We start from the raw sequence: 27,273 nt of genomic DNA, 5'->3' as shown, positions 1-27,273 counted from the left end.
TCTGTTGTGATATTTATTGTTGCAATCATGTAACCATTTAAATTTAATTGTATTCTTCTTTGCTTGAGAAAGGTTTGGCTTAGCAAACTAGTCGTCATCCCTGTTTCACGAAATGAGGTCGTGGATTCCTTCTCTTAACAAAACGCCTTCAGGCGGAGGAATTACTTTCAAAGTGTAAGTGATTGTTACAAATTGCAAGTGATTTTATTTAATTCTTTGAATTTATACTCAAAAACCTGTGGTCCACAATTCATAAAGAGGAAGAGTTCAAATAATATACACACGTAGAGAATGTGTAACTGTGTGAAGACTGGCAGGTAGGTGAAGTTAATGATCTTATTGAATGCTCTCAACGACGCTGAAGCAATCCAATTGAATTCTAGGCAGCTAGCTCTGGTCCCGTCTTTTTGAGGCAAGTGCTTTCTGCATTTTTTCTTTAATATACACTTCTTCGCACTCTTTCTACAAACCCCTCGTGTTCTATTTCTTTGTAAAAAACTTTAATATCACCCAATTTAAGAAGAGAATCTCATTCTTTCTTTTGTTCATTCATTCATTCCTTTAGTTCTTTGCCATCATAATCTTTGTCAGGTGTATTCATCATTTAACAAAAACCATGGTCGATGCATATTTATATATATCCTAATGCCTGCCTATTCTTGGATTGGATGTAGTTGATGCAAGTAGAATGTGATACAATTAAAGTTTTAAATATGTCCAGGAGAGTAAGAAAAAGGAATGTTTCAATTGCAGAAGAGGAGAAGGAGAGAGAAAATGGGAATTCTTCGGCATCTACACATGGTTATGTCCAGCATAGGCGTTCGAAAAGGTTTGTCTTGAACCCTTTTAATTTTAGGTTTGCATTTGAAGTCCATATTTGAGACTCTTCTGTCATTTATCAGTTATCTTTTAGTTTTTCTTGGTTGTTGTTATCCATATCTTATGTTTATTTGGATCAAATTAACAGCCAACCCCAAATTTATCTTGAAAGTAGGCTTAGATTGTGGTGTTTTTGTATTTGGAGAATAATATTATTTTGAAATGTTGAATGAAAATAAAGAATTTCAAAAATCTGTTCTTTTTGTGCCAACCCTGAGATTACTGTGATACCGATTCTTTCTGGTCCAAAGATTTGATATCTTATATTTTTGTCTGTTTGATTTTAATGCAAAAGAACTATTGAGAAGTCATAGATTGAATATTTCTTCCAGAGGATATTCCGTCAGTCCCAATTTTCTTTCTTTTGAGAAAGATATGGGTTAATGTACTTTTCAAACAGACTACTTTTGGTTGAACGGAATTGAGTCTTAGAATTGGAACTAGATATGTGTATATTGAGATTTGAATTAATTTTTACAGAATTTCAATTCCATAACTACAACGCTACAATGCCAAATAGATAATGGCCATCTTTATCATCTTTCAAGGGCTATAGGTTTTGAAGTATTAATATTAATTGGAGGCTTTAACTCAAACGTAAACGTTCATAAACTGCTCATGTGAAGAAGTCAGCGTTTGGTGCATTGTGCATGATGAATCTGATAGGTTTCCTCAATCACGGCTGAGTTTAATGATACAGATTTTTGAAGGATATATGCTAAAGCTAAGCTCTTCAGTTGTGCTTTTCATTTGCTTTATACTCTTCTGTTTGCTTACCATGTTCTTCCATTTCTTTAGTTTTCTAGAATTGCTACATTAAGGTGCCTTAATTTATTAGATGAGAAGATGTCTTTGTTGACCATGTTTGCAGTGCTTCTGAGAGAAACTTAAACCTTACAAGATTCAGAGATTCTCACTGCACACAGAAGGACTTCAATCAATCGCATGTAAGCATTGTAAATTCTTACGCCAGAAGAGACCAGCAATTTCATAGTGTGTTGAAAGTGATTGCTAATTGATGAATTTGACTAATCTTTGAATCTACAGGGCTTGGCAGCTCCTAAAAATAATGCCAGAGCTAGCCCACTTCAAGAAAAATCATTTAGTGTCAAGACAGATGATATATCTAATCATAGGGCCTCCTTGGAAAAAGATGTGAGAATATTTGGTCACTCTAAACCTTTTTCCTACTTACGTTTATTTCGTCATTCATGGAAATCAGTATAAGATACTGCACTATGACAGAATTAAATGGCACAACTAATCTTGAAGGTTTAATCTCTTTACACTTATTGTCTCCCTCTAGACTGTTCAATCTTCGATATTAGATTTTTGTACTCCATCATCATGAATTAGTTGGAAAGTGCAACAGCAAAAGTTTGGAACACCATGACATCTCTTATATAATTTCAGGGTCCATTATGATGGAAAACGGCTTTGGAACTAAATTTCACTAATTCTGCTGCCAAACCCCTCTGGTTCGAAAATATGGAATCTTGATTAGTTGTTGTATAGCTATGCGATTTGTCTTTCATCTCTTTGTCCTCCACCTTCCCTTCACAGTTAAAAGGTTTGAGTTTCCTAGTACTAATGGTCTCTTAATTGCAATTGTCACAATAAACCAAGCAGTTAACTGTTCACAAGATTGTAACCAGATGGGATTGGTGAAGGGGTATCAGTTTGGTCCACAATATTCCAGGCATTCTAAATATGTAATCAGATAAATCAGATTGACATTCTATCTAAGTCTTTCTAATGTTAAAAGAACTCTCACTAATTGGATACGCTTTGACCTGTACAAAAAATTGATGCAATCAAATTCTAGCTTTCAATACATATAAGTGCATCGAGTTTGTGTCCTCTAGGTTGTTCTTTGTATTTGTAAACAAAAAGAAGAACATCCATGGCTGTATATTAGGGTCAAAATCCATTTCGGTTTACATTCTTTATCCTTGTAAAAAATATGTACCACATGCTGAATAATTATGTATACCTATAAATCATTTATTGAAAGTGAGTTTAGTACAGTTACATGCATCTATAACTGGGTAAGCATGTCTCTGAGACAGCTTGACTATCCAAGTAAAAACAATTCACTTCAGCAGTAATGAACAACGTTTGCAGATTGAGCAATTACAATCGCAGTTGCAGCAGGAGAAGTCCATGCGCATGTTACTCGACAAGGCAATGGGTAGAGCTTCTAGTACGCTCTCTCCTGGACATCGTCATTTTGCTGCTCAGGTAAGCTGAGCCTGAGAGTTTTTTTTTTTTTTTTCAAAAATTAATGGGAATCAACTTGTGGTTCCTCTCCGAATGATCAAGTGTCTTCCTGTGTAGGAAAATAATATCTTAAGATAAAACGAACCCTTCCTAGGTAGTATGCATTACTGACCATTTTAAATTAGTTAAGTTAGTTCAGTATACAAAAGATGTTTCCCCCTCGATTTCACAGTTAACAATTGAAGTTATACATAAAGGATCAACATGTACAGACTGGTCAAACTAGGCAATTCAATTTGAGACTCGTGGAGCGGTTATTATTTAGGCATTTTGCGCAGAAGTTAGCAACAATCCCTGATATTTGAAATGAATCCAAGCTGATTTTCATGTGTGCTATATATCCTTCTTAGTAGCGTGGTTCAGAGATCTGATATTAGTTCTTACAATGCTACAGTAATAAATTTGTTCTTTGCCTATGAACTCTGAGTGCTGGTTATTGTGCAACATCATATATTATTAGTTGGGGACGTCAAGTATGCATGTGATCCAACTAAAAATCTATTAAAACAGATACTTTCATATTCTACTACATCTGATTTTTCTTAACTGTTTGACAACAGAGTCTCTGGAACCTTTGCGTTTGAACACTTTCACTAAGCTTTTCATCCGATTTTCGACACTGACAAAAGTTCTGTTATAGCCTTCGTTTTATTTTTATTCATGTCTCAAATTCAGTAACCAGCAGATAATGAAAACCTCTTTTCTTGCAACTATCAGACGAAAGAGTTGATTGCTGAAATTGAATTGCTCGAAGAAGAGGTTGCAAACCGTGAACAGCATGTTCTCTCATTATACAGGAGCATCTTTGAAAATTGTGTTAGCCGGACAACTTCTGAGCATAGCTCAGTTGTGACTTCTCCAGCACATGTAAAGAATGAATCCAGGAAACACCCAAGTATAATTACAAGTGCCTTCTGTTCCTCCATAAAGTTCCCACTGCAGACTTTCCACTCTCTGGCTACTATAAGTAACTCAGCGAAAAAAAGTTCGTTGCAGTCTAAAACAAGACACACTTCACTCCTTAATGGTAAAGATAACGTCCATTTAGAGAAAAGTTGTTCCAACCATGTTAAGGTACACTAATACATTATAATGTTTATATTACTTTTCCCCTCTCCGTAAATGCAACTTCTCTTGAACTTTCAACTGTTGCAGCATATGTAATTTTTTGTTTCCTGAACAGTGTCTTGATATCTGAGCTTAATTTGGCATCTTAAGGTTTTCACTAAATGTATCATTTTGATAATTTCAATTTTTAAATTTTTATATTTCAGAAGTTAGTCTCAGATGTCATGAATGGTTGGTTTCAAGTTGGATCTGGTTGGAAAGCATATTCCCCCTGATGGTCGGTTGAAATTTAAGGATTATATCATATAACATTATAATGGCCTTTGGAGAGAACAAAATTGATCCAAACATAAATAATGTCTACATGTCATTACTAATTTACCCGATAAGATTAATAGGAGAAGCCGGATTTCATTTATTTGGAATACTTCCAATAAATATATCCTTAGTGGACAATCCATGTTCAAATTTTAGTTTCACTGGATGTTTCTGAGATTTCATGATCATGACTAATTTGAATTGATTGTTGAGATGTAAGAACTGGTTATGTTTCTTGTTGAGTATGGAGGTTCTTAACTGGATAGTTTTTGATTGTATGCTGGTTGATAAAGGAAGGATTTGGATAAAGAATTCAATCAAAGTAAGTCCAGGTTTGAACTTTTTTGTTTTTCTCTTGATCCTATCATTTAATTCTTCTTATCTTTCAATTTTTGGATTTTGATTGTTGTAGTTTAGTTTTTCGTATCAAGTCTTCTAAATAAGAATTCATTGTGATTCTCTGTTACCATTATAAGGTTAGAAACTGTGATAGCCTTCGTTTTATTTTTATTCATGTCTCAAATTCAGTAACCAGCAGATAATGAAAACCTCTTTTCTTGCAACTATCAGACGAAAGAGTTGATTGCTGAAATTGAATTGCTCGAAGAAGAGGTTGCAAACCGTGAACAGCATGTTCTCTCATTATACAGGAGCATCTTTGAAAATTGTGTTAGCCGGACAACTTCTGAGCATAGCTCAGTTGTGACTTCTCCAGCACATGTAAAGAATGAATCCAGGAAACACCCAAGTATAATTACAAGTGCCTTCTGTTCCTCCATAAAGTTCCCACTGCAGACTTTCCACTCTCTGGCTACTATAAGTAACTCAGCGAAAAAAAGTTCGTTGCAGTCTAAAACAAGACACACTTCACTCCTTAATGGTAAAGATAACGTCCATTTAGAGAAAAGTTGTTCCAACCATGTTAAGGTACACTAATACATTATAATGTTTATATTACTTTTCCCCTCTCCGTAAATGCAACTTCTCTTGAACTTTCAACTGTTGCAGCATGTGTAATTTTTTGTTTCCTGAACAGTGTCTTGATATCTGAGCTTAATTTGGCATCTTAAGGTTTTCACTAAATGTATCATTTTGATAATTTCAATTTTTAAATTTTTATATTTCAGAAGTTAGTCTCAGATGTCATGAATGGTTGGTTTCAAGTTGGATCTGGTTGGAAAGCATATTCCCCCTGATGGTCGGTTGAAATTTAAGGATTATATCATATAACATTATAATGGCCTTTGGAGAGAACAAAATTGATCCAAACATAAATAATGTCTACATGTCATTACCTAATTTACCCGATAAGATTAATAGGAGAAGCCGGATTTCATTTATTTGGAATACTTCCAATAAATATATCCTTAGTGGACAATCCATGTTCAAATTTTAGTTTCACTGGATGTTTCTGAGATTTCATGATCATGACTAATTTGAATTGATTGTTGAGATGTAAGAACTGGTTATGTTTCTTGTTGAGTATGGAGGTTCTTAACTGGATAGTTTTTGATTGTATGCTGGTTGATAAAGGAAGGATTTGGATAAAGAATTCAATCAAAGTAAGTTCAGGTTTGAACTTTTTTGTTTTTCTCTTGATCCTATCATTTAATTCTTCTTATCTTTCAATTTTTGTATTTTGATTGTTGTAGTTTAGTTTTTCGTATTAAGTCTTCTAAATAAGAATTCATTGTGATTCTCTGTTACCATTGTAAGGTTAGAAACTGTGAATTTTCGAATGAGACCATTTCTTTACTTCCCATCACCCCCTCCCCCCCCCAAAAAAAATCTGTACTTCCTTTTCAGTTTTTCTTGTGTGTTCCCTTTTCTCGTTTTTCTTATCTTTTCTTGCTGTCGCTTGGTTTTTTACTAGTCATTTTTCTTATTTTAATGCACAACCACAGTAATTATCTGCTACGGTAACATTCTTTCACATTTAGTTGCTTTGATTATTTATTTCTTTATCATGTTGATGCTTTTGCTCCGCTTCACTGTTTGATTTCCTCCTTCCAGTTTTGCTTCCTGATATTGATTCTGGAGACTAGCAATTGGTTGGTTGTCCTTCGCCTGAACTTTTACCCTACCACTGGTGGTTACTCCCAACCCAAGGCTCCGCCTTTCATTCATAAAGAGATCCACACAAACAGAACCATCCTTAACTGTTTAAATAGCAGCTATAGGTGTTGAAAGAATTTTCAATGGTGCCAAAATCTCTAAAAAAAGCAGTCAGGTCCCTTTCCTGTCTGAAAATGCTTTGCTCATAAAGGAGGTATTACCTTTGGTCGCAATGACACTTGCAGACACTGGATAACCATGCAAGGGATAGGGATGATGTACCTTAAAGACAAACATTTGGCCTCCCCAAATTCTGATAATTGAAAATAGATGGATTTATGAGTTTCATTTTCATAATTGGTTAAGTTGACCATAAAAACGTGGCTTTGGTTTCTCAATAATTCAAGCTTAATGAAAGCTGTAGGTGGTTAATTCATAAAGTTCTCTCTAATGACCAATGACATCTGAAATTGTGCACAATTATACATTCATTACTAACAGTATTGATTACTTTTTTGCACTTTTGACTACATACCGTTACAATATGCCTTGTCTCCATTGCAGTATATATTAGATCATGTTGGGTCACAAAAAAGGATCAGATCTGTAGTAAAACCGTATTGGTTGCGTTGACCCCTTTCATCTATTATAAGAGATGTGATGACTCCACTTAGGTTCAATAACTAAAAATAATTTGAAAAGACTAAGTTATACTATCTAGAGATTGTCTTGAAACGCTGTGGAAAGAATGTGTTTCAACAATTAAATCACTACATCTTCGAAGCACTTTATCGTGCTTGTAAATTACTACCAAAAAATAATTTTGGTACATTGATTAGAAGTATCTCATCATAAAAATTTGTTATGGATTCAGGAACAGGCACCAAATGCAAGTAAAACTTCTGCATCTCGGACTCTGAAGGATCATCTCTACCAATGTCCGAGTAGGCTGTCAGAGGAAATGGTTAGGAGTATGGCATCTGTTTACTGTTGGCTCTGTAGCACATCATCAGCCAATATGGAACAAAACAAATCACAGTTTTTGACAAAGTCACCCACTATACTTCCACAGCAAGGCGTTGGGAAGAAGAAAGAATGGTTGGCCAAATCTGCAGTTGAAATATCATGGATATCAACAGATAAGAATAACTTCTCCCGTGCGTCTTATGCCATCAACAACTATAGGTTGGTTTTTATTATCTCAAAAAGGAATGTGAAAGATCTTTCATTTCATAAATTTGAGATATTGAATGGCGTATCTTTAAATAGCTCGATACAATTCACTACTGCTGCAAAACTATGAAATTGTGTAAAATTATTACTAGGTGACAATAATTTTGCTGTTGGTTGCTGATGATGCATAGCATATGCTTGTAAGGCCCATCATGAAATTCGTTTTGTCCAAAGAAAATGCTCCTCTGATGCTGCTGTCCTCAATACTGGAACCTATCTTAAGTCACTAATACTACAGTAAAAATCCAGAACACCAACGGGGTGGGTACACTCTAGGCCAAGAAAAACTTTAATGACATTGGTGCAACTAGTTCTAGATGAACGGCCATGTACACAAGTTAACCAATTTTTATCCTTCTAACTGAAGTGCTGTTTGTAAAGGTTGGCAAGAGGTTGATAATATGCATTTTCTGAGTCCAACAGTACAACTTCAATGGGTCAGTTGAAGCTATTCCAAGAATGCTTTTTTTTCCCCCTTATTTTTGGATTACTTTGTACTGTCATTTTGATCAGAGCTTTACTATCCATTTAATAATGTGTATTCCTAGCCATATGTTTGAGGGCAGATGTCTTTCCCTGCAGAAGTGCAGAAAATCCACCATGCAACTAAAAGACGAGATAATCGGAAATCTGTTGTACAAGAAAATCGAACTTATCTTCCGTCTGAAGTTTTGAGCATTAAACATTTATTCGATAGTTGCTGCATCATGTTTGACCTTGATGTTCTAGTCAAATGAGATTTTCATTCAATGTTGGCTAATGGCATTAATCTGATCTTGATCCTGTTGCAACACATACTGCTAGGGTTATGGGTAACTCATATTGATCGTTCTTGTTTCAGTAAATTTTTTCTTTCACTATCGATTAGAGAATATTTCTATTTTTATTTGGACTTGAAGATTAGGTGTGAAGTCTTTTAATTAAGCACAACATTTTTTTTCTGTTTTGCTGGTTATAAAGAGGGGGAAGTGATTAGAATAAGCTTTAAAACATGGAGAAGCTGTAAATTTTGTTATTATATCTTGCTTATACATTAAATATACACATTCCTTGTATTTTCCTTATTTGGAAGCATATGTGGGATGGTGATGATGAGATTTACTAGTAAGGAAAGTGCATGCATGGGAGGAGAGTGCACCAATGCTATCCTCATTTTTTGTTCCTAGTGTAACTCTTCTACAAAGGAATTACTAGACTTTACGTATCTTCTCATGCAATTAATTGTTTGATCTTCTGACATTTCAGACTTCTTGTAGAGCAGTTGGAAAAAGTTAATGTCTGTAAGATAGAGACCAATGCCCAGATAGCATTTTGGATCAACTTGTATAATTCCCTGGTTATGCATGTAAACATTTCGTAGATTGTAAATGATTTGTCATTTTGATTTTTTGTACCAGTGCCTTTGTTAAATTTTTTCTGTGTTTGTTCATGAAGGCACATCTGGCTTTTGGGATACCACACAACTCGCTCAGAAGGTTAGCATTGTTTCACAAGGTGTGGATATTATTGTCTAAACTTTTATATGTAGCATAGGTCGCTTTGGATTTTCTACTTTGCACTGACCGTGAGATATATTTCATACTATTTGAGCACAAGATAGGAAAATAAATTTGACTCTCATTCTTGAAGTATATATTTACTGCACATTTCAAGAAAGAAATGATAGCCTTTACAAAAATGTCTATATGTAAGTTTTAACTATTCCTGAAAATATTGTTCATTGGGTGAGAAGCAGCATTTTGGCCCTTATGAATATTTCCTTCTTCACAGAATACTGGGTGGCTTTATAGAGAACAAAACCTATCCGAGCAGATACTGATTTGAAGAGTATTTTGATATATTTTTTTTCTTATTTAAAGGCTTTCCACGTTGAATCTGGTTTTATTTTACTGCTTTATTCTGTTAACTTCTTAATATGTCGCAAAACTGCTTTAGAGGCCGTATCTTCTGTATGGCCTTTCTAGCCATCCTCTGCGGAAGTTTGGGTATAAGATTGTTCAGTTCTTTTGGTAACTGTAATGCCAGGCTCATATCTCTGTGTAATTAATTATCATTCCAGTAACTATTCTTAATTTTGCCAACATTTGATGGTGGCAGTGGTAAAAGCAAATGAAATTTGAATTCTCATACATCTGTGAGCAAGTGCGTATGTAGATGTACAATGTCTAGATCTGTGCATGGATTATGGAGTTAACCCTTGCCCACTTAAGTGAAAGTAAAGACTCATGGTTTTGATGGCGGGGCCGGGAGGGGTCATGTGAATGCAGGCATGGAAAGGAGTGGATAAGAAAATCAAACCTTAGAGATAAAAGATGAAAATTTCTAAAAAGAATGATAATTGAAGGATCCAGAATGAGCAACAAGAAAATATTCCCAATAATTTTGGGATCGGCTACATGATCTGATTAATCGCTATGCCTACTAAAGGTCCAATGCAGCTATATCCTTAATCACCAGGGGTGGAGGGAAGGGGGCCGCGCCATCTGTTTTATTTTTCAAAATTTTAAAAACATATAACAAAAACTAAAAATTGTTTGCAGTTTAGTGGTTAATGTTGTGCTTTGTGGTTGCAGACACCTTGGTTAGAATCCCAGCATCTACACTATTTATTTTCCATTAGAGAAATTTGCACAGTCAGTCCCCAGTCTTTAGCATCAATGAAAATTCATTTCCATTTGCATTGCTCAGTCCTTTTTACATGATTCCATCAACCTCTCTCCATCCCCCCCCCCCCCTCAGATTTCTTGCTTTCATGCAATAAATCTGTCATTCTACTAAAATTTAAGATAAAACCACAATCTCTACCACTGAATCGACTAAGTAAATTACATTCATCACCTTTATAGAGGGGTAAATCTGAAAATATCAATCAACGACTTCGATCATGGCAAAAAAGGCAAATTGCTCCACAAAACCAATAATGCCCATAAAAAAACACTTCTTTAGGATAAAACAACCCTTATAATCTTTCAGTCTGTAATTGTTTTTGATTCGAGTATCATGTAATCTAATCTTGAAATTTAAATAAAATGTTGATTGCTTTTCTCTATATTCTTCACTATCTTATTTGTATTTCTATGCAAGGTTAGTCGATTACTTCTATATTTTCTTAACTAAGTTTTTGAATAAAATAGGTAGCTTCAAATGCTGCTCTCTGACCATAGTTGTGCTGTTGATCGCCATAGTGCCCCCAAACCAAAAATCCTGGCTCCTCTACCGTCAACCACAAACCATATTATTTGGGTCTAACCCTCTCTCTATTAACTCATTCTAGTGTCCTCTCTCTATTAACTCATTCTAGTGTCTTATGAAGATCGCAGCACTTTTAGGGAGAAGGGCTTTAGGTCTAAACAATACATACTCTGACCACTTAAGTTGTTATCTTAATTATGCTCAACCGATGCCACCTCAGTTTCTTAGCGTATATTCTTAGTTTTTGTCTTATCCATTTTCAGTATTTATAAAAATCCATCATAGTGATCTCATTTCTGTTACGATTATCATATATTGATTTCATTATTATGTTTATTTGTACCTGTTAAAACTGTGTCCATTTCTAACATCTTAAGCTTTTAGATGGAGTAGTTTGAAATGGTATCCAAACAGGCACGTCCTGAGTTCAAGTCCGTCCCCTCCATTATGAAATTTGTGTATGTAAGGTATTTGTTAAAAAAGTATCCGACTTGCACATTGAGACGTGGTGGAGACAAAATTAAATTAAATCTGTGTCCCTTCTAAAACGAACTCAAGATTTTTTTTATGAGGTAGTTCTGGTATCTGAGCAATAAATGTCTGGAATTCAAGTCTCATTGCCACCATGAAAGCTGTGAAAAGTAATTTGCTTCCTTTCTTTTAGTTGAAACTTTTAGATGGGATGGTTCAACCCTACTATTACTAAAAGGACATTTTATGTACTCTGGGTGGTTGTAAGAAGCTTATCCTAAAATTTTTATATTCCAGAGTACTCCAAAGTTCTAACTCATGCTTTATTCCCATGCTAATCTTATGAACTCTAACCATGTCATCCATAAATAAATATTTAGATATATTTTGATTCCATAAATAATTGCTGGTGTATCTCTGTGTTGCAGGCTGCTTACAATGTTGGTGGCCATGTCATAAGTGCCAGTACCATTGAGCAGTCAATATTTTGCTTTCGTACCCCTCGAATAGGACAGGTATCACTATAATCTTCCTTGGCAAGGACACTGATTCATTAAAGCATTTACAACAATCTAGCTTAATTATATTCTTAGTAATTATGTGCATGCCTCGATAGTTGGCAGTTAAAATTGTAACTGTTGAAATATTGACTTTACATGCTTATTTCAGGACTTAAAAGTAGGATAATGGATCATGTAAGCAGGTATTCCATGTGGAACAGAGAAAATGAATAATTATATAGTTCGACAATGAAGATTGCTCCTATGGCAAGCCCTTCTAAGCATGACCTATTTTTTATTTATATTGTAGTAGTAATTGCAAGTTGTACTTTCTCTGTATAGAAGTGAAGGAAAATAGCTTCTTTAGGATTTTACAGTGTCAAAGAGTTGCATGTGACAATACTAAGTAGCGTTCATACTGGTACATTGTTGCATCGCCTATCTATATGACATTGAAATAAAAGTAAATGATCCTTTATTTTCATTTTTGCATGTTTTTTTTTTCATGTCAATTGCAGTGGCTAGAGACCGTGTTGTCAACTGCTATGAGGAAAAGATCTGGAGAAGAAAGAAAACTAGTCAGTTCAAAATTTGGCCTTCCAAATTGTCAACCACTTGTTTGCTTTGCCCTGTGTACTGGAGCTCATTCTGACCCCTTGGTAAATCTCTTGCTTCCGATTTCTGATATATCATATTTATATTTCCTTTCTATTGTCTGTAGTTACCTAAAAATTCTCTTTCTAGCTTCTCATTGCGAAGTTTATGTTTTGGGAAGGTACAGTAACAAACTGACCACCTCAGTGTTAATAAAGATTTCTAATAATTCGTGGTTTTGGAGGTAGTAATAACTAGACTAGTGCTATGCGTGGAAGTTAGGAAAAGATATGCTTGTACACCTGTGAGGATAAATTATGAAATCTATCATTCAGAGGAATTAATACTATCAACCTGTTAGATTATATCCTGACATTCCGACATTAAGAGAGTTATTACCCATGAAATACGTGATCAGCATAACATGTCTAAATTTGAAATATGACATCAAATAAATGTGGCAATTATATATCCAAATTAGACTGATTGTGTTATAATACTGTGTACATAATTGTTGATGACCTATAGAATTAGTTCAAAAAAGATGTGCTGCAGCAAAATAATATGAAAACAAAATATCTACGAAATGTTGATTTGAAATTGAATGTGATTTCCAATTGAGAGAGAAGTAGAAATCTCCACATTTCACAAATTGATGCAGTTAAGAAAGCCACCGGCATTCCCCCTAACAATGCTTAATCATAACCCCCCCCCCCCCCCCCCCCCCCCAACAAAAAAAAAAAGGAAAAAGAACAAACCCAAACAAAAACTAAAGCTATAAATGAAAACTTGCAATAAAAAACTGCAATCAAATAATATTATGCCAGCAATCAAGCTCCAGCTGAGTCCTATCCCCATGATCTGCTCTCCTTATTATGTGTGAATAGAGTCATGAAATCACTAAAGCTATAAATGAAAACTTGCAATAAAAAACCGCAATCAAATAATATTATGCCAGCAATCAAGCTCCAGCTGAGTCCTATCCCCATGATCTGCTCTCCTTATTATGTGTGAATAGAGTCATGAAATCAATAAAATGTTGCTCCATCAATTAAGCTCCAGTCAAGCCCATCAGTTTTAATCCTTCCATGACCTGCTCTTCTTCAGATATGTGAATTGTGTGGACAATGCTCGTGTGCATCAAGATGTCTATATTGACTATATATTTCGCCCCTATTGGGCTCTATTAATTTCAAAATACATTTTTCTCTCTTTCTTTTCAACAATATACTTTCAATAAAATAATAATACACAAAAACCTAAAACTTTTCCTTTTCTTTTTTAATTACGTATTCTTCAAAAAATCACTATTACTAAAATATATTTTCCCAAAAAACTAATTATAATGGAGCTCAAACAGGGGCTTCATATAATTGTATAAACTAATTTCTCAAGTTTTCGAATATATTGACATGCAACATAATCTCACTTATTTTCTCATGGTAATTAATTATATAATCTGAGTCTATTGCTTTCTAAGGACATACATAACAAGTTGTTCGAAGAAAATCAAGTGCGGTGATTGCATTTTCCAGAAAAATTCTCTCTACATCTTGTTTATTGCTTCCATCTCATAAAATGCGCTAGTGCATCAAATACAAATTCTCATTTAGTTAACATCATAGTCACTCTATAGTCTATCCCATAAGGGTAGATGTGCTTTGACTTACAAGTTATTGAGCTATTGACTAAAGGAATCTACATGATGACCAGAAATTGAGAGCTTCCCCACATTCTGTCACCTTGTGTGTACGAGTCTTTCTCTGTACACCCCAAATCATGGAATAAAATACGTCCACAAAATTATATAAATAGTAATGAATCTTGTTCATTATCTATTTTATTGCACATGCTAGCTTTAGGGGATCATTCCTATCAAAATCTCTTCTTCAAAAGGTAAAAGATGGTAGCTTTACATAATGATGTACTTGCTCAACTTTACATCAGTCTTTCTCTATGCAGCTTCCAAACATATATCTGAAGCTTCGATGTAATCATGTCTAGTTGCGATGACCAAATCTCTTGTTTTTGTAGCTAAATGTGTACACAGCCTCAAATGTTGAAGAGGAACTTGAAGCGGCAAAGAGAGAGTTTGTTCAAGCAAATGTGGTCGTCAAAAAGTCGAAGAAAGTATTTTTACCTAAACTTATAGAGAGGTACATGAAGGAAGCCTACATTCCTAGTGATGATCTTCTAAATTGGGTTACTGAAAATGTTGACAAGAAGCTTCATGATACAATACAGAAGTGCCTTGATCTCAGACCAAATAAAAGGGCATCTCTGATCATCAAATGGCTGCCTTACAATTCTAAGTTTCGATATTTGTTTTCGAAAGAGTTGATGGAGAAGCCATGGTGGGCTTAAATATCTCGTGACATGCTTGTGTCGATGTTCAATACAGTTGACTAGAGTTTGGATGTCCAGTCTTCTACTCTTACTACTATGATCTTACCCTCTGTAAGGTGATTGTGTGATCATCAGTTGTTTCTTATGTAACTTCTGTTCTACATATACAGATGTTTAACCTTTTGGCGGACTAGTGTTTTCTTAACTTAGATGGTACGTTGTACATTAATCACCATTAACAACATCCCGTTATTTATTTTTAGATTAAACATAATGTTCTTGTTTTGTGGATTTGTTTTTGTGATGATCGTGAAGTAGCTTAGTTTGACAGTAACTGTGGTGTGTTCTTTTGAAAATCTTAGGCAATTATTCTTCTTGTGAAATTCACTTGTATAAAACTCAAGTCGTGTAGTAGAATATGAATAATGCTTTGGCTGCAATTGGAGTTGTATACTGTAATAGTACTGAGGGAATGCATAAAAAGTAAGCTCAAAGATATAGTATGTCAGCTTGTCTACACACTTCTCAGAAACGTTGTTGAAGGTTTTTATAAAACATTTTGGAAGAATATTTGCTAATTGTTTCTTCGTACATGGAACATACAAATAACACTACAACTTTTCTCTAATAAAGTTTGTCAATCTTCGTATGTCATGTTATATAGTAATGGATTATGTGCTATGTTGATAATTACTTTTCTATGGTGTCAAATGGGGTACTACTAATGATGGCCACGTCAAATAATCACTTTTTCACACAGGTCAAAAATATTTGTCATTCACCACAATGGCTTTTTATTGATTAAAAGACAAGAATACAGTTAAGTATTTTATACAGTGACAAAAATATCTATTTTTTTAAAAGACGACAATACCGTTTAAGTTACAAAGGAAAAACTAAACAATTTTCATTTAAAGTTTTAAAACCAAGTCACTTTCTTTATCTGTTTACTTTAACACAGATAAAAATTCTTTTATTTTTTATCCGCTTCAATTTCAAAATTTCATAAACTCATCAAATGCTCAATAAAAAAATTTCGTTTATATCCAACATTTTGAATTGATAAATATATTTAAGTATATTTAATTTCATTTTTCATTAAATTAGTATTTTTTTTAAATCATTAAATTTTATTTCGACAAATGCTATAGCATATGTAGATAATTTTATAGAAAATGAAAAAATAATAATTTTGTGGCCAAACGGTCTAGCCGTAACGAACGACAAGACCTTTTTCCCTCCTCTTTCTACCCTTATTAATTAATTGCTTATGGTTAATCTAATTTTTTTTCTAATATTTTGATTTGTAATGCAAATATGGCATCAGCATATGATCTATCGATTTGTTATTTTGACGAATTTAGAAGGAATGAAAATGACAGATGAGAATGGAAATGAATGAGTGAAGTAGATAGAAATACTGAAATTGTGATTACATCGAGTACATTATTTGCAAAAATATGCCATGATATTTAAAACCTACTCAACATTGATCCCTTTAATTATGATATGGAATTGAGATTATTTAACGATCATTCAACCATTTCGATTCCATCTGTAAAAGTTACTTCTGAAAAGAAAATGAAGTTGCTAATTGAATTAGACCAAGGTCGCAATTTGACTCCTGTTTGTTTAATTTTATTGAGGAATAATACTCGAGAGTGAGCACGAGGATTTCAATGGGGGAGATCGTAAAGTAAATTATATTTGGGATATAGGGTAGCTCGTGAGGATGATGTGGTTATTCCTGAGATACTTATTACTCACCATGATCTTACTGCAGAATTCACGTGGTAGTTCAAAACAAAAAGGATGGAAGATAATTTACAAATCAAGATTTGATTGCTTTATCCAATCAAAAACATGAGTGGAGTGGGAATTCACTTGCTGGGCCAAGTACACGGTTTTCTAATTGTTCGCATGTGGTTCACGATGATGAAGATTTATATGTTCAATTGTTTGATACTAAGAGAGATTTGGAGGAAACTGTACATCGGATTGCTATGAAACATAAAGTTTTGTTATGCCTATAAAATTATTGCATATTGGGCCTTCTTGTTGGACTTGGACAAGGCCCATTAACACACTTGGCCCATCTTCATTTTCTATATATATGGGGCTTCATTATACATTTAACGTATGTTTTCACAATCTTAGCCAATTCTCCTATCTCGACTCTTCTTATATTTCGTCCGATCATTGACTTTACTGTTGGAGTGCAAACCGTCCTCGGACCTTTTTCTCGACTAAAGGCCTTTGCCTCCTAACAGGGTGTTTCATGTACAGGTATGGAGAGGACAAGGCCAGGAATATGTTGACGACATTTTTTGGGGTTAACAAGTTTAAAGTAAAAAAATTAAACAAGTCCACATGCACAATTATTTTTGTGGACAATAATTACAGTTGATGTTTGCAAGCGACGAAGATGGTCATGACTGAATTCTTTGTAGTTTGCTAGTATGCACGGGAACATACTTGTGAAGTAGGTATTTGTAAAATGATCACTAGAAAGTTTGATCTGATTTATTGATCGACAAATAATATACAAATTTTAGGACCTATGGACAATTTACAGATTTGCAGACATCATTAATGACATCTGTCGGGAGTATGTGGTGGTTTTGAGCTACTAGAAGGCTTAGAAAGCTAAAGAATGTGCATTAAAGAATTTAATAGTTTGACTAAAGAAAGTTATGCTAAATTGACCAAGTATTACCATAATATGTGGAGACTAATCTTGACTCAGCATTTTTTATTGAGACCAACGGTAAGAATTATTTCAAATATTTCTTTATAGCTTTTGAACAATGCATTAGAGGAATTTGAAATTATATGACGCCTAATTCTAGTCGATGGTACATCCCAGAAAACTAATTACGAAGGGAAATTGATTATTGCTACATGTCAAGACACCAACATTTGAAATTTAACCACTTGTATTTGGCACAGTCGATGGCGAGAATGATCTAGTAATGCGTTAGTTCTTTATGAAATTGAGGAAAGTAATTGAGAACGTCGAGCAATTTGCATTTGTCACTAACCGAGGGTAGTCAATAATAAATAGTATCGTTCAAGTTTTCGGCGTGCACTTCATGGTTATTGCATGTACCATATGCTACACAACTTGAGGATTAAGTATTTAGAAAGTGGCATTGTTGCATTGTTTAATAGAGCTGTAGAGGCTTACAATTTTGAAGAGTTTGATAAGTTCATGTTCGAAATAAAAAATAATTTACGCGATGCATGAGATTATATAACAAATATGGGGATTGAACTTTGGGCATTGTCACATTTTTCAGAACGTCAATATAACATGAAAACGTCGAATAATGAGGAGTTGCTCAATACATTATTCAAGAATGATCGAGAGTCACCAATTTTTGCAATGATTGAATATATTCATAACAAGTTGCAGCAGTNGTTGCTCAATACATTATTCAAGAATGATCGAGAGTCACCAATTTTTGCAATGATTGAATATATTCATAACAAGTTGCAGCAGTGATTTTATGATTGACGTGAGGAATCAAAGATTTACACAAGTGCTAACCTCTGCCTTCATAAACTCTATAAAACTCTAGAGGTGACGTAAAAACTTAATGTGAAACCATTGGATCAATTTTGCTTCTTCGTGAGATGCAGATGTAATTTCTAACACATCATGGACTTGAATAATAATACTTATACGTGCAGACAATTTCAATTGGAGAGTTTCCATATGTGCATGCAGTCACAGTGGCTATATATAAAGGATTTCCATCATAGAGCTTATGCACTCATTATTACATGGTTGGTTATTGGAGAGCAGCATATGTCAAAATTATTCCTCTTCCAGATGAAGTCAAATGAGAAGTTCTCGAATACATTCTTTCACTTAATAATTTGTTGTCACCCGAAGTTTGATCGTGTACTCTTGGTACGTCTAGAATACCATCTATCAGAAAGTTTTTCGACCGTATAGGTGAGGATGATGCGACACAACAAGTCATACTCACCAATTTTGTACATGTCAGATCCCACTATATAATAATCCGATGGATGTGTAATTTCTATTTAAATCACGTGCAATCTCTATTTATAATACTTTACTGATTTTTTCATTTTTTGAATGGATCCTTCATTTTTTTGAGTGTATATATTTGGGTCTATATATTCTTCAATCATCGTTTTTGACTTTTTTTAATCAACTATTAAAAATTGCAATTAGGTCCTCTCTTTTTTTATTTTCGCCATTTTTCGACAGAATGTCATCCCAATGGATCCTTCATGTTCTAAGTATATACAATTGAATCTATATATTATCTGATCATTGTTTTTTATTTTTTCATCAATTATCATACTTCGATTTCCGTCATCTTTCTACATAACGTCGTCCCGGTGTATTCTTCATGTTCTAAGTGCATACAATTGAGGCTATATATTCTCTGATCATCGTTTTTTGATTTTTTCATTAACTATTAAAAAGTTGAAATTAGGTCCCCATACTTTGATGGTCGCTTTCTTTTGAAGTCAATTAAATATATTTTACAATTAAATATGCAATTATATTAAAAATAGTCACATTTAAATATTTTTAAGGCCATTTTCCAACTAATTATTTCAACTAAATTTATTAACAATTACATAAACAATACTTACATTTTAAAAATTTTAGTACAATATACTATGGACAACAATTATATGCATACAAGTCGAATGCTAACTTCATCCTTTAATCATCAATGTGTGTTTAGTTTAACAACTTTGCACCATGTTTGATGCTAAAAAATTTAATGTAATTGATTGCAAAGACTCCACAATCACCCCTATATGCAAATAATAATATGTCAATCCAATTTGCAATACATTTAACAAAATTTAACAAAAAGTTTACAATTTTGTTTGTCTTATAGTTGTCATCTTCCTTAAGAGAGCTAGTCTATCTTGTATTACATCGTCTACTCTCTAGTCATCATGGGAACGATGGTCGCCATCGGCTCCAATATACACTCAAATTGTCTTTTTGTGGTAATGGGAGTCATACACGTACATTGTCAACTCAGCTGATATGATCTCAACTGCAAAATTATGCAAGTTCGCGATCATTAGGAAATACAAATGTGTACAAACCATCCACGACTTTCTCCATCTCAGACTGAGCCATCTTACGTACTCTCTCATGTAATGTGGCAATGTGTACCAGTTTGATCCTCCAAAGATCGTGTTATGCTCAATTTGGATGGCACTAAAAAATCAGAGCTCATAATAACTCGACCGCAAACATCAAATCATTTCGAAACTCTCCGAGCCCGATCACTCGATAATTCCATAGCCATATGGACGTGCTATAATAGGAAAAACAGAGAAGACATGAACAACAATTATGTGAACAAAATAAATAACAATGGAAGAGGCACTTACGTCGTTGGTGAGCTATGTTCCACTCTTTTGTAGATTCAGCACTCTATTCGTCATACCTATGGTCTTAACTTTGAGAGCCTGCTACATCACCTCGTAGCCCTGCAACCTCAGTATGAAAATCTCCTATATCCATCATAGCACACCTATCTCCTCTTGTAGCACTTCTAACTTCACCACGAAATCATGTCTCAACTCCCATCACATTGTTCCCATCTCCTCCCTGATAAGAATAATCAGACGTGTAAAGAAATCATTAGAATAGTAAGTATAATTGGGTGCAAGTGATCCACATGGGAGGTGGCTAATGCATCCTCTAACTGTGGGGGTGTAACAGGCACTTCATCTCCAAAATATAAATCTAGCAACCTTTTTATTTATCATAATACAAGTCATTGTTGTTTCTTCAGCATTATACTTCAAGCCAAAAATGAGGGCAAACTCAAGGATCAAGAATCTCCACACCTTCCTATCCCCCAAGGGTAAAATCCAATTCACTGCCGTCAACTAGCTTAAGCAACCAAAGTAATAGCTAATCAATAATCTGACCAGAAATCAGTGGAGTATGGCTACGTGTTAAGGATGACAACGGGTCGAGTTTGTGGAGGGACAACCTCCCTCGCCCTCGACCCCACTATGTAATTTTTCGCTTTGTACCCATTCCATTACCTCGTTTTAAGGTTGGGTGGGGATATGGCCCTTGCCCCTTCAGTACCTGTTTGACTTTTATTTTTTTTTTAGCTTTTGATAATTCATTTTATTGCCCCTATTCATTAAAGTGAGACAATAATGTAGTTATTAAATTTTTTAATAATTAACTTGTTTTTAAGAGTTAAATTATTGAAGTATATTTGGTAGATTAATTGTTTTATTATTTGTCATATTCTTTAAATAATCTTAATTTCCATATTTTATTAGAATTAATGAAATTTCGTAAAGTCTTCCATTTAAAGTATTGAATTCCTAAAAAAAATAATTAAACGGGGCAAGACGAGGCTTGGCGGGATGGGGCCTTTGTTACCCGACCCTCCCTGGGACGAAATCTCTTGCCTCCTCCCTAACTCAAATACTTGATTAAGAGGGCAATCTTGTAGGCCTTGTGGGCATTGGGTTTGATGAGTTTTTTGTCATTCGTACTATATGCTCCTCATCGAGCCCCTCTAGCGCTATCGCATGGTTGAAAAAGTTACAATACGATGTAACTTTCTCCAAATAAGCTCTCATACTGGTGTCTAGATGGTACGCCATCTTGCAAAAATAATAAACATTAAAACCATAATCTAAGAGATTATGGAATAAAATATAATATCTTAAAATTGAGTTAACCAGTTTATATGCTACTGTACACAAGAAATAAACTTATTTCATCATACATTGTATTCACTACATATAGCTTCTATATATTCCATTGAAGAATGCATGTATCAACTTACTACAATATTAGTAAATACCATATTTTCGGGTGGAATAAATAAATAGGTTTATCACAAATCTCTCATATTTTCCAACATTCAATGTTCTCCTCTATGGTACATTGTTTTATGAGTTTTGCTATTTGTACATTTAGAGTTGACATTCCTTCACAAGAGGGGAGCTTGCGACTATATTATTACACGTAGCTCCCTCTCTTGTGAATGGCTGTCATCCTAGGTGTGTCAACCCCGGATGTACAAACAGCAAAATCCTTGCTTTATATTTGGCCCCATTTGGTATAAATTAAAATATTGATTTTATTCTAAGTAGAAGTCAACAAATAATTTTAACCAAATATTTTCAGGAATCCAAAACCTTTTAACAAAATATTTCATCAATTTTTTAATCAAAATCTACCAAAAATCTAATTTTACTCCTCACCAAATAGGGGCTTTGTTTGATTTGATTGGTGCCACCAGCTTGCATCCATGTATACATGTCTCCTTGAGAAGATCTGGAGGTGTACTTCCCTTGTAAAACAAATATGCGATTATGTGATCTTACTGCCTTCATCTTAGTAAAGTATGTCAATTGACTCAAAATGTCTATTTTAATATTTCATCAGTGGTAAGTCATTCGTAGTCACTATAATATCATAATACAAAAAAAAAAAAAAAACAAAAAAGAAAGAAATACCATTATTGCTTTTATATTTAAAGAAACATTAAGTGGCCTAATTTCTTCGAGTATATACATAGCATGAGTAGACCTTGTGAATATATCAAGAATGAAGCTTGATGTGCAGCATTAAATGCTGTGCGCTCTTACAACCCCCTCACAATGAAAGGGTCCATGCATTTTTTATTCATGTGGACCCCTCAACATGTGAGGAGACTGTATAAATGGTTTTTCCCATGTATCAAACAAGGCTCATGGTTGCTATTTTAGACTACAAAGAGGCTCATTTATTTTACATACCATGTCAAAACAAACGTTCCTTCAAAACCTACCTCCATGTGCACTCCTTCCAAGTCTCCATTAAGGAGTGCATTTATTTCTTTTAATTGATGCAAGATTCAATTATAGTGCGATACTAAGGGATAGATCCCACATCATATAAATGTGAAATATCAATTAGCATATACGACTTTGTGAAACTCTTCTTATTAATGTGACATTTAAATATGAAACTCTAAATCTTAATAGGGTATCAAAGCTCATTTAAGACTCAAATGACCACATAGATTTCAGAATGGATTGAATTGTTTTAAAAATCCCTGCTAAAACTCACTCGAAATTGGATAAGGAAATTAGGCATTGCACGATTTCAAAGTTAACAAATTCAAACTTACCATTTTAAAAATAGGAGAATTTGAATTATATTTACGGTTAATAAACAATTTAACAATTTTAAGTTTGACAACAAAAAATCAGGGTGGTGGCTCCCAATTTTTATTTTATTATGGCTAGTGGCATGATTTATTATTTTATTTGAGATAAGTTTGTTTTAATATTTAATTTTAGATTTTCCTATTATGCAGTATTTTATATTATGGTCATCCATTTTTGAGCAATTGAAAATTTGTTAGAAAATGAAGATAAATATGTTACGGACAGGGTTTAAATGTTGCATGAATTATTGAAAGCACCATTTTAAATTGTTTAATACATAAAAAGTACACAATCATCCTATATAAAATCTAACTAAAAGTAAAAGGGCAGTTGTGAATTACTATTCACAAGCCGAATTTGTGGTCAGCTTAGCCATTTAGTCGCTTGGAATTGAGTTGGGTTTCAAACGACATCGTTTAGGGTAAGAGATGAGTGTTCATTTTAGAGGTGGGTGAAAGAACCGGATCCAAATATAATTATGGAACCGTTCGAGTTTGGTTCCGTTCGGTTCGGTTCGGTTTCGTACTATAATTAAATTTTTTAACATTTATAATAATATTATATAAATACAACTAATGATACATTCAATGAGTTTGGAATATCAGAGATTAATAGACTATCTTGTTCAAATGATCGCTACGGTCAAAGTTTCGGTCGGTGGAAGTCATAGCGTCCGCTGGCGATTGTATAGGTTTTGGAATGTCAGCAAGGTTGCGAGAGTCGAGACAGCATTATGCACTTCAATGTAGGTGTTTAGGGTTATTTGGTGGGTTGGATTTTGTTGGGCTAAGAAATGAAACAATAAAATAGGTAATTTAGCCAAAATTTAAAAAATTAGAAATGAAACAAATTAGGAAAAATTTCATAAGTAAGAATTTAAGTATCACACATTTCAAAATTAAGAAAATAAGTTTCAAACTTCAAAAATCAAAATTTTATTAAAATTTATTTATGATTTAATTAGTTAATTAATTATTTTATTAATTAAATATATTTAGGTTACGGATTTATACAATTTGGTCACAAATTAACAATTTAATTAGTTACTTATTATTTTTTGGTCACAAATCAAAAATTTTATGTCACAAATTTTTTTACGATCATAATTCAAAAATTTTGTAAGTCACAATTTGTTTACTGATCACAAATCAAAAAATAATTAGTCATGAATTAATTTTTAGTCACGACTCATCATATTATTGGCCACAACTTATTTTTCGGTCACAAATTAAAAATTTTATATATCACATATTATTTTTGGGTCACGAATCAAAAATTTTATAGGTAACAGATTAATTTTTCGATCACGACTCAATAAATTATAAGTCACAAACACAATTTTTAGGTCACACATTATTTATTTATTACAAATTAACCAATTATTGGCTACATTCAACTTATTAGTTGGTCACAATACATGTGACCACCGCTTAGCCACTTCTTGTAATAGCCCACCTCCACTGCTATCGTCACCGTCATAACTACCACCATCTCCATCTCTCGACGACAACATCACCACCTCAAATCAACAAATCGTTGTGTCATATCCACCACTACCTCAATAGACCCACGCCACCAACATATCACCATAACCATCGCCACCATCTCACGCACAATGTCCACCACCACCGCCACCATCAGAACCACAACACCACCATATCCAACGTTACCTTCGCCATCGTTGGATCCAACAAAGCACCACACCACTGCATACCGGCTTGTGAACGCCTAATAGAGAACTCCCAACACCCACCACTCCAAAACACCGCACCACGGCCATAAAACCACCGTCAACACCGCCCATAGCCACCACCACCACCACCACCATCACCATCGACATCATCGCCACTATAACACCAAAACACAACGACCATCTCGACGAGCAGCTTTGAGGGACTGCACACTGGCCTGTGAATGCCTAATCTGGAATCGCTGACACAAACTACTGCACGTCGGCGCTGTGAACGCTCGACAATGCACACTGACCTTAACCACCAAATACGCCACCCCCAACGACCACCACAACTCGGCCAACACACACACCATCGCTCCATTCTGCCGACAATTCACCCATCCTCTGGTTGGCGATTCCAGATTCACCTCGCAAAATCGTCGCCACCACCATTGCGTAGCAAGGGTGAATCTATTCTTCTGGCCGACAATTCACTCTTCTTCTAGTCAACGGTGATGGTTTGGATGAGAAAGGGTTTTTTTTTTTTTTTTTTTTTTTACCTGCTAAAATTATTCATTACATATCAAACATCATTTAAAAATATGAAAGACTTATTCGTAAGACACATTATATATTTATCAAGATCTACTGCAATTAGTGGGCTTAAAGGATACAGTCTTCTTGATTAGGTCATAGCCTACTTGGAAGTTTCGTTGTGCGAAGTTACCAAAAAGGCCAACTTCTACTGCTGGTCCGAATGCCAAGCAATAGACATTCTTTTTCAGTTCGATAAATGTGTTTTCTGATTTCAACTTCACATCAGCTCCTTTAAAGTGAACAGTAATCACTGGAACTTTTATATACTTCTTAGAATAGTAGCATAAGTCCAAAATTATCAATGGATCGTTGACACGTCTCAACTTAATCGTTCTCTCCAATGCTTTTATGAGCTTGCTGTACAAATCTGTAGGCAAGAAAGTCAGTGTTGTTCCAGAATCTATGATCATGTTGCCTTCTTTAGAAGCCTTGGTAGCATTTGTCATGATCGAGGGATCGAAGAAATCCAATCTCTTATTCCCTAAACTGATTCCTTCCAATGTCAAATAATAGAAAGTTGATCCGGTTTTGAGAACCATAGGAGTTGATACGGCCCTTGGACCAGACACCTTTTTACCAAAATTCAGTGTACCGGAGTTTGAGGCCTCCGATGAATCCGACAACAAGCAATAAGAAAATCTCCGTTTAACTGAAGAGCTTAGTTGTGAAATTAACGAGACGTTTCCAATTCCAAAACCAGCAATGCCTGATTCACCAGCGTTAAATATACCATCATTTTCAACTCCACATCCAATTATAGCATTGGAAAACGATATATTTCTTCCTTTAGTAGCGCCTAGCGTAAAGGTTTCGTTTACAATTATGCCATTGGTAAATGATCCATCAGCATAATACTGGGAATATAAGCAAGTTTTGTTATTCTTGTCACAAGTTGAATCTGGAAAAGCCTTACAGGAGGAAGAACCGCAAGCAAGCTTTTCATATGTGGAAGAATTAGCGGGATTAAAGACAGGATACTTTTGCTTAAAGCATTGGATACAAGGTTGGCATTGTGTCCAAATAAGATCACTGCCAGTATCGAATATCGCTAAGATGGGAACTGGCGGTGTCCCAAGATAAAATTTCATGAGATATTCACCATTATCAGAAATAATATCTGTTCCTGTCGATTTTTTGGAGTAATCCTTCGTAAAACGATTGAGACGATTATATGATCTTATCAAACCATTGATGGAACGTTGTAAAGGCACTAACGAAGAATTATACGACGGAGACTGTGGAGAGTCTCTATGGATTAGATCAATGGAAAAACCACTTGTGCCTGCTTCAGTCAATGGAAATTTCGACAAGGAAATGATGGAAATTGCTATCATAAAAGCAATGAAAACCATGGAAATGGCCATGATTTTTTAGGACTGAAATAAATGGAATTTTCAAGATTTTGGTATTTGGCTGAGAGAGGGTTGCCGCTGTGGGTGTAGAGAGAGACGAAGAAGAAAAGGGAATATAGAGAGAGAAAGGAGTGAGCAAATTGATTAGGGTTTGTGATGAAAATTATATATTTAATATTTATTTATATTTAAATGTGAAATATCTGATTTGTGAAATGTGGAAGTTCCCATCTGATTTTAAAATATAGGATTTAGAATTAGTTAATTTGTTTAGAAAAAATTAAAATTAAAATAATTTGATTTATTTAATAAAAAAAATTAGAAAGATTCGGTTCTTAGTTTAGAATTGAGAACCGAACCATACCCGTCGATTCTCAATTCAGATACCCGTTCGGATATTTAATTTAACAAAAACCGTCGAGTTCGGTTCGAAAGATTTGCCCAGCCCTAGTTCATTTTTCATTTCTCTTTCTAGAATCCCTATATTGTGGTTTTGCATCTGAGTTAATTGATT

General features: G+C 34.4%; 2 protein-coding genes across 2 annotated transcripts; one reads left to right on the top strand and one right to left on the bottom strand.

Moving 5' to 3' along the window:
• Window positions 1–439: 439 nt before the first annotated feature.
• LOC111380047 lies at window positions 440–15,225 on the top strand. Its single transcript, XM_023003509.1, has 11 exons — window positions 440–829; window positions 1,751–1,826; window positions 1,927–2,034; window positions 3,004–3,120; window positions 3,877–4,233; window positions 7,475–7,785; window positions 9,079–9,178; window positions 9,268–9,327; window positions 11,925–12,011; window positions 12,515–12,655; window positions 14,625–15,225. The coding sequence occupies exons 1-11, from the start codon at window positions 678–680 to the stop codon at window positions 14,952–14,954; spliced, it is 1,839 nt and encodes a 612-aa protein (XP_022859277.1). The 5' UTR covers window positions 440–677; the 3' UTR covers window positions 14,955–15,225.
• A 10,223-nt stretch (window positions 15,226–25,448) lies between these two features.
• LOC111380041 (aspartic proteinase CDR1-like) lies at window positions 25,449–26,771 on the bottom strand. The gene has a single exon (XM_023003506.1). The coding sequence runs from the start codon at window positions 26,769–26,771 to the stop codon at window positions 25,449–25,451; it is 1,323 nt and encodes a 440-aa protein (XP_022859274.1).
• Window positions 26,772–27,273: the final 502 nt, after the last annotated feature.

Source organism: Olea europaea, unplaced genomic scaffold (assembly GCF_002742605.1).
Source record: "Olea europaea var. sylvestris unplaced genomic scaffold, O_europaea_v1 scaffold2087, whole genome shotgun sequence".
Classification (NCBI taxonomy): domain Eukaryota; kingdom Viridiplantae; phylum Streptophyta; class Magnoliopsida; order Lamiales; family Oleaceae; genus Olea; species Olea europaea.
This window is presented reverse-complemented; position numbering and strand designations above follow the sequence as displayed.

What these genes read in the sequence shown, in the direction of transcription:
- LOC111380041 (XM_023003506.1), bottom strand. Translation starts at nt 26,771, where the DNA reads ATGGCCATTTCCATGGTTTTCATTGCTTTTATGATAGCAATTTCCATC.
- LOC111380047 (XM_023003509.1), top strand. Translation starts at nt 678, where the DNA reads ATGCAAGTAGAATGTGATACAATTAAAGTTTTAAATATGTCCAGGAGA. An exon ending in GTACCCCTCGAATAGGACAG is followed by an intron (nt 12,012 to 12,514) that starts GTATCACTATAA and finishes TGTCAATTGCAG; the next exon opens with TGGCTAGAGACCGTGTTGTC. An exon ending in GAGCTCATTCTGACCCCTTG is followed by an intron (nt 12,656 to 14,624) that starts GTAAATCTCTTG and finishes TTGTTTTTGTAG; the next exon opens with CTAAATGTGTACACAGCCTC.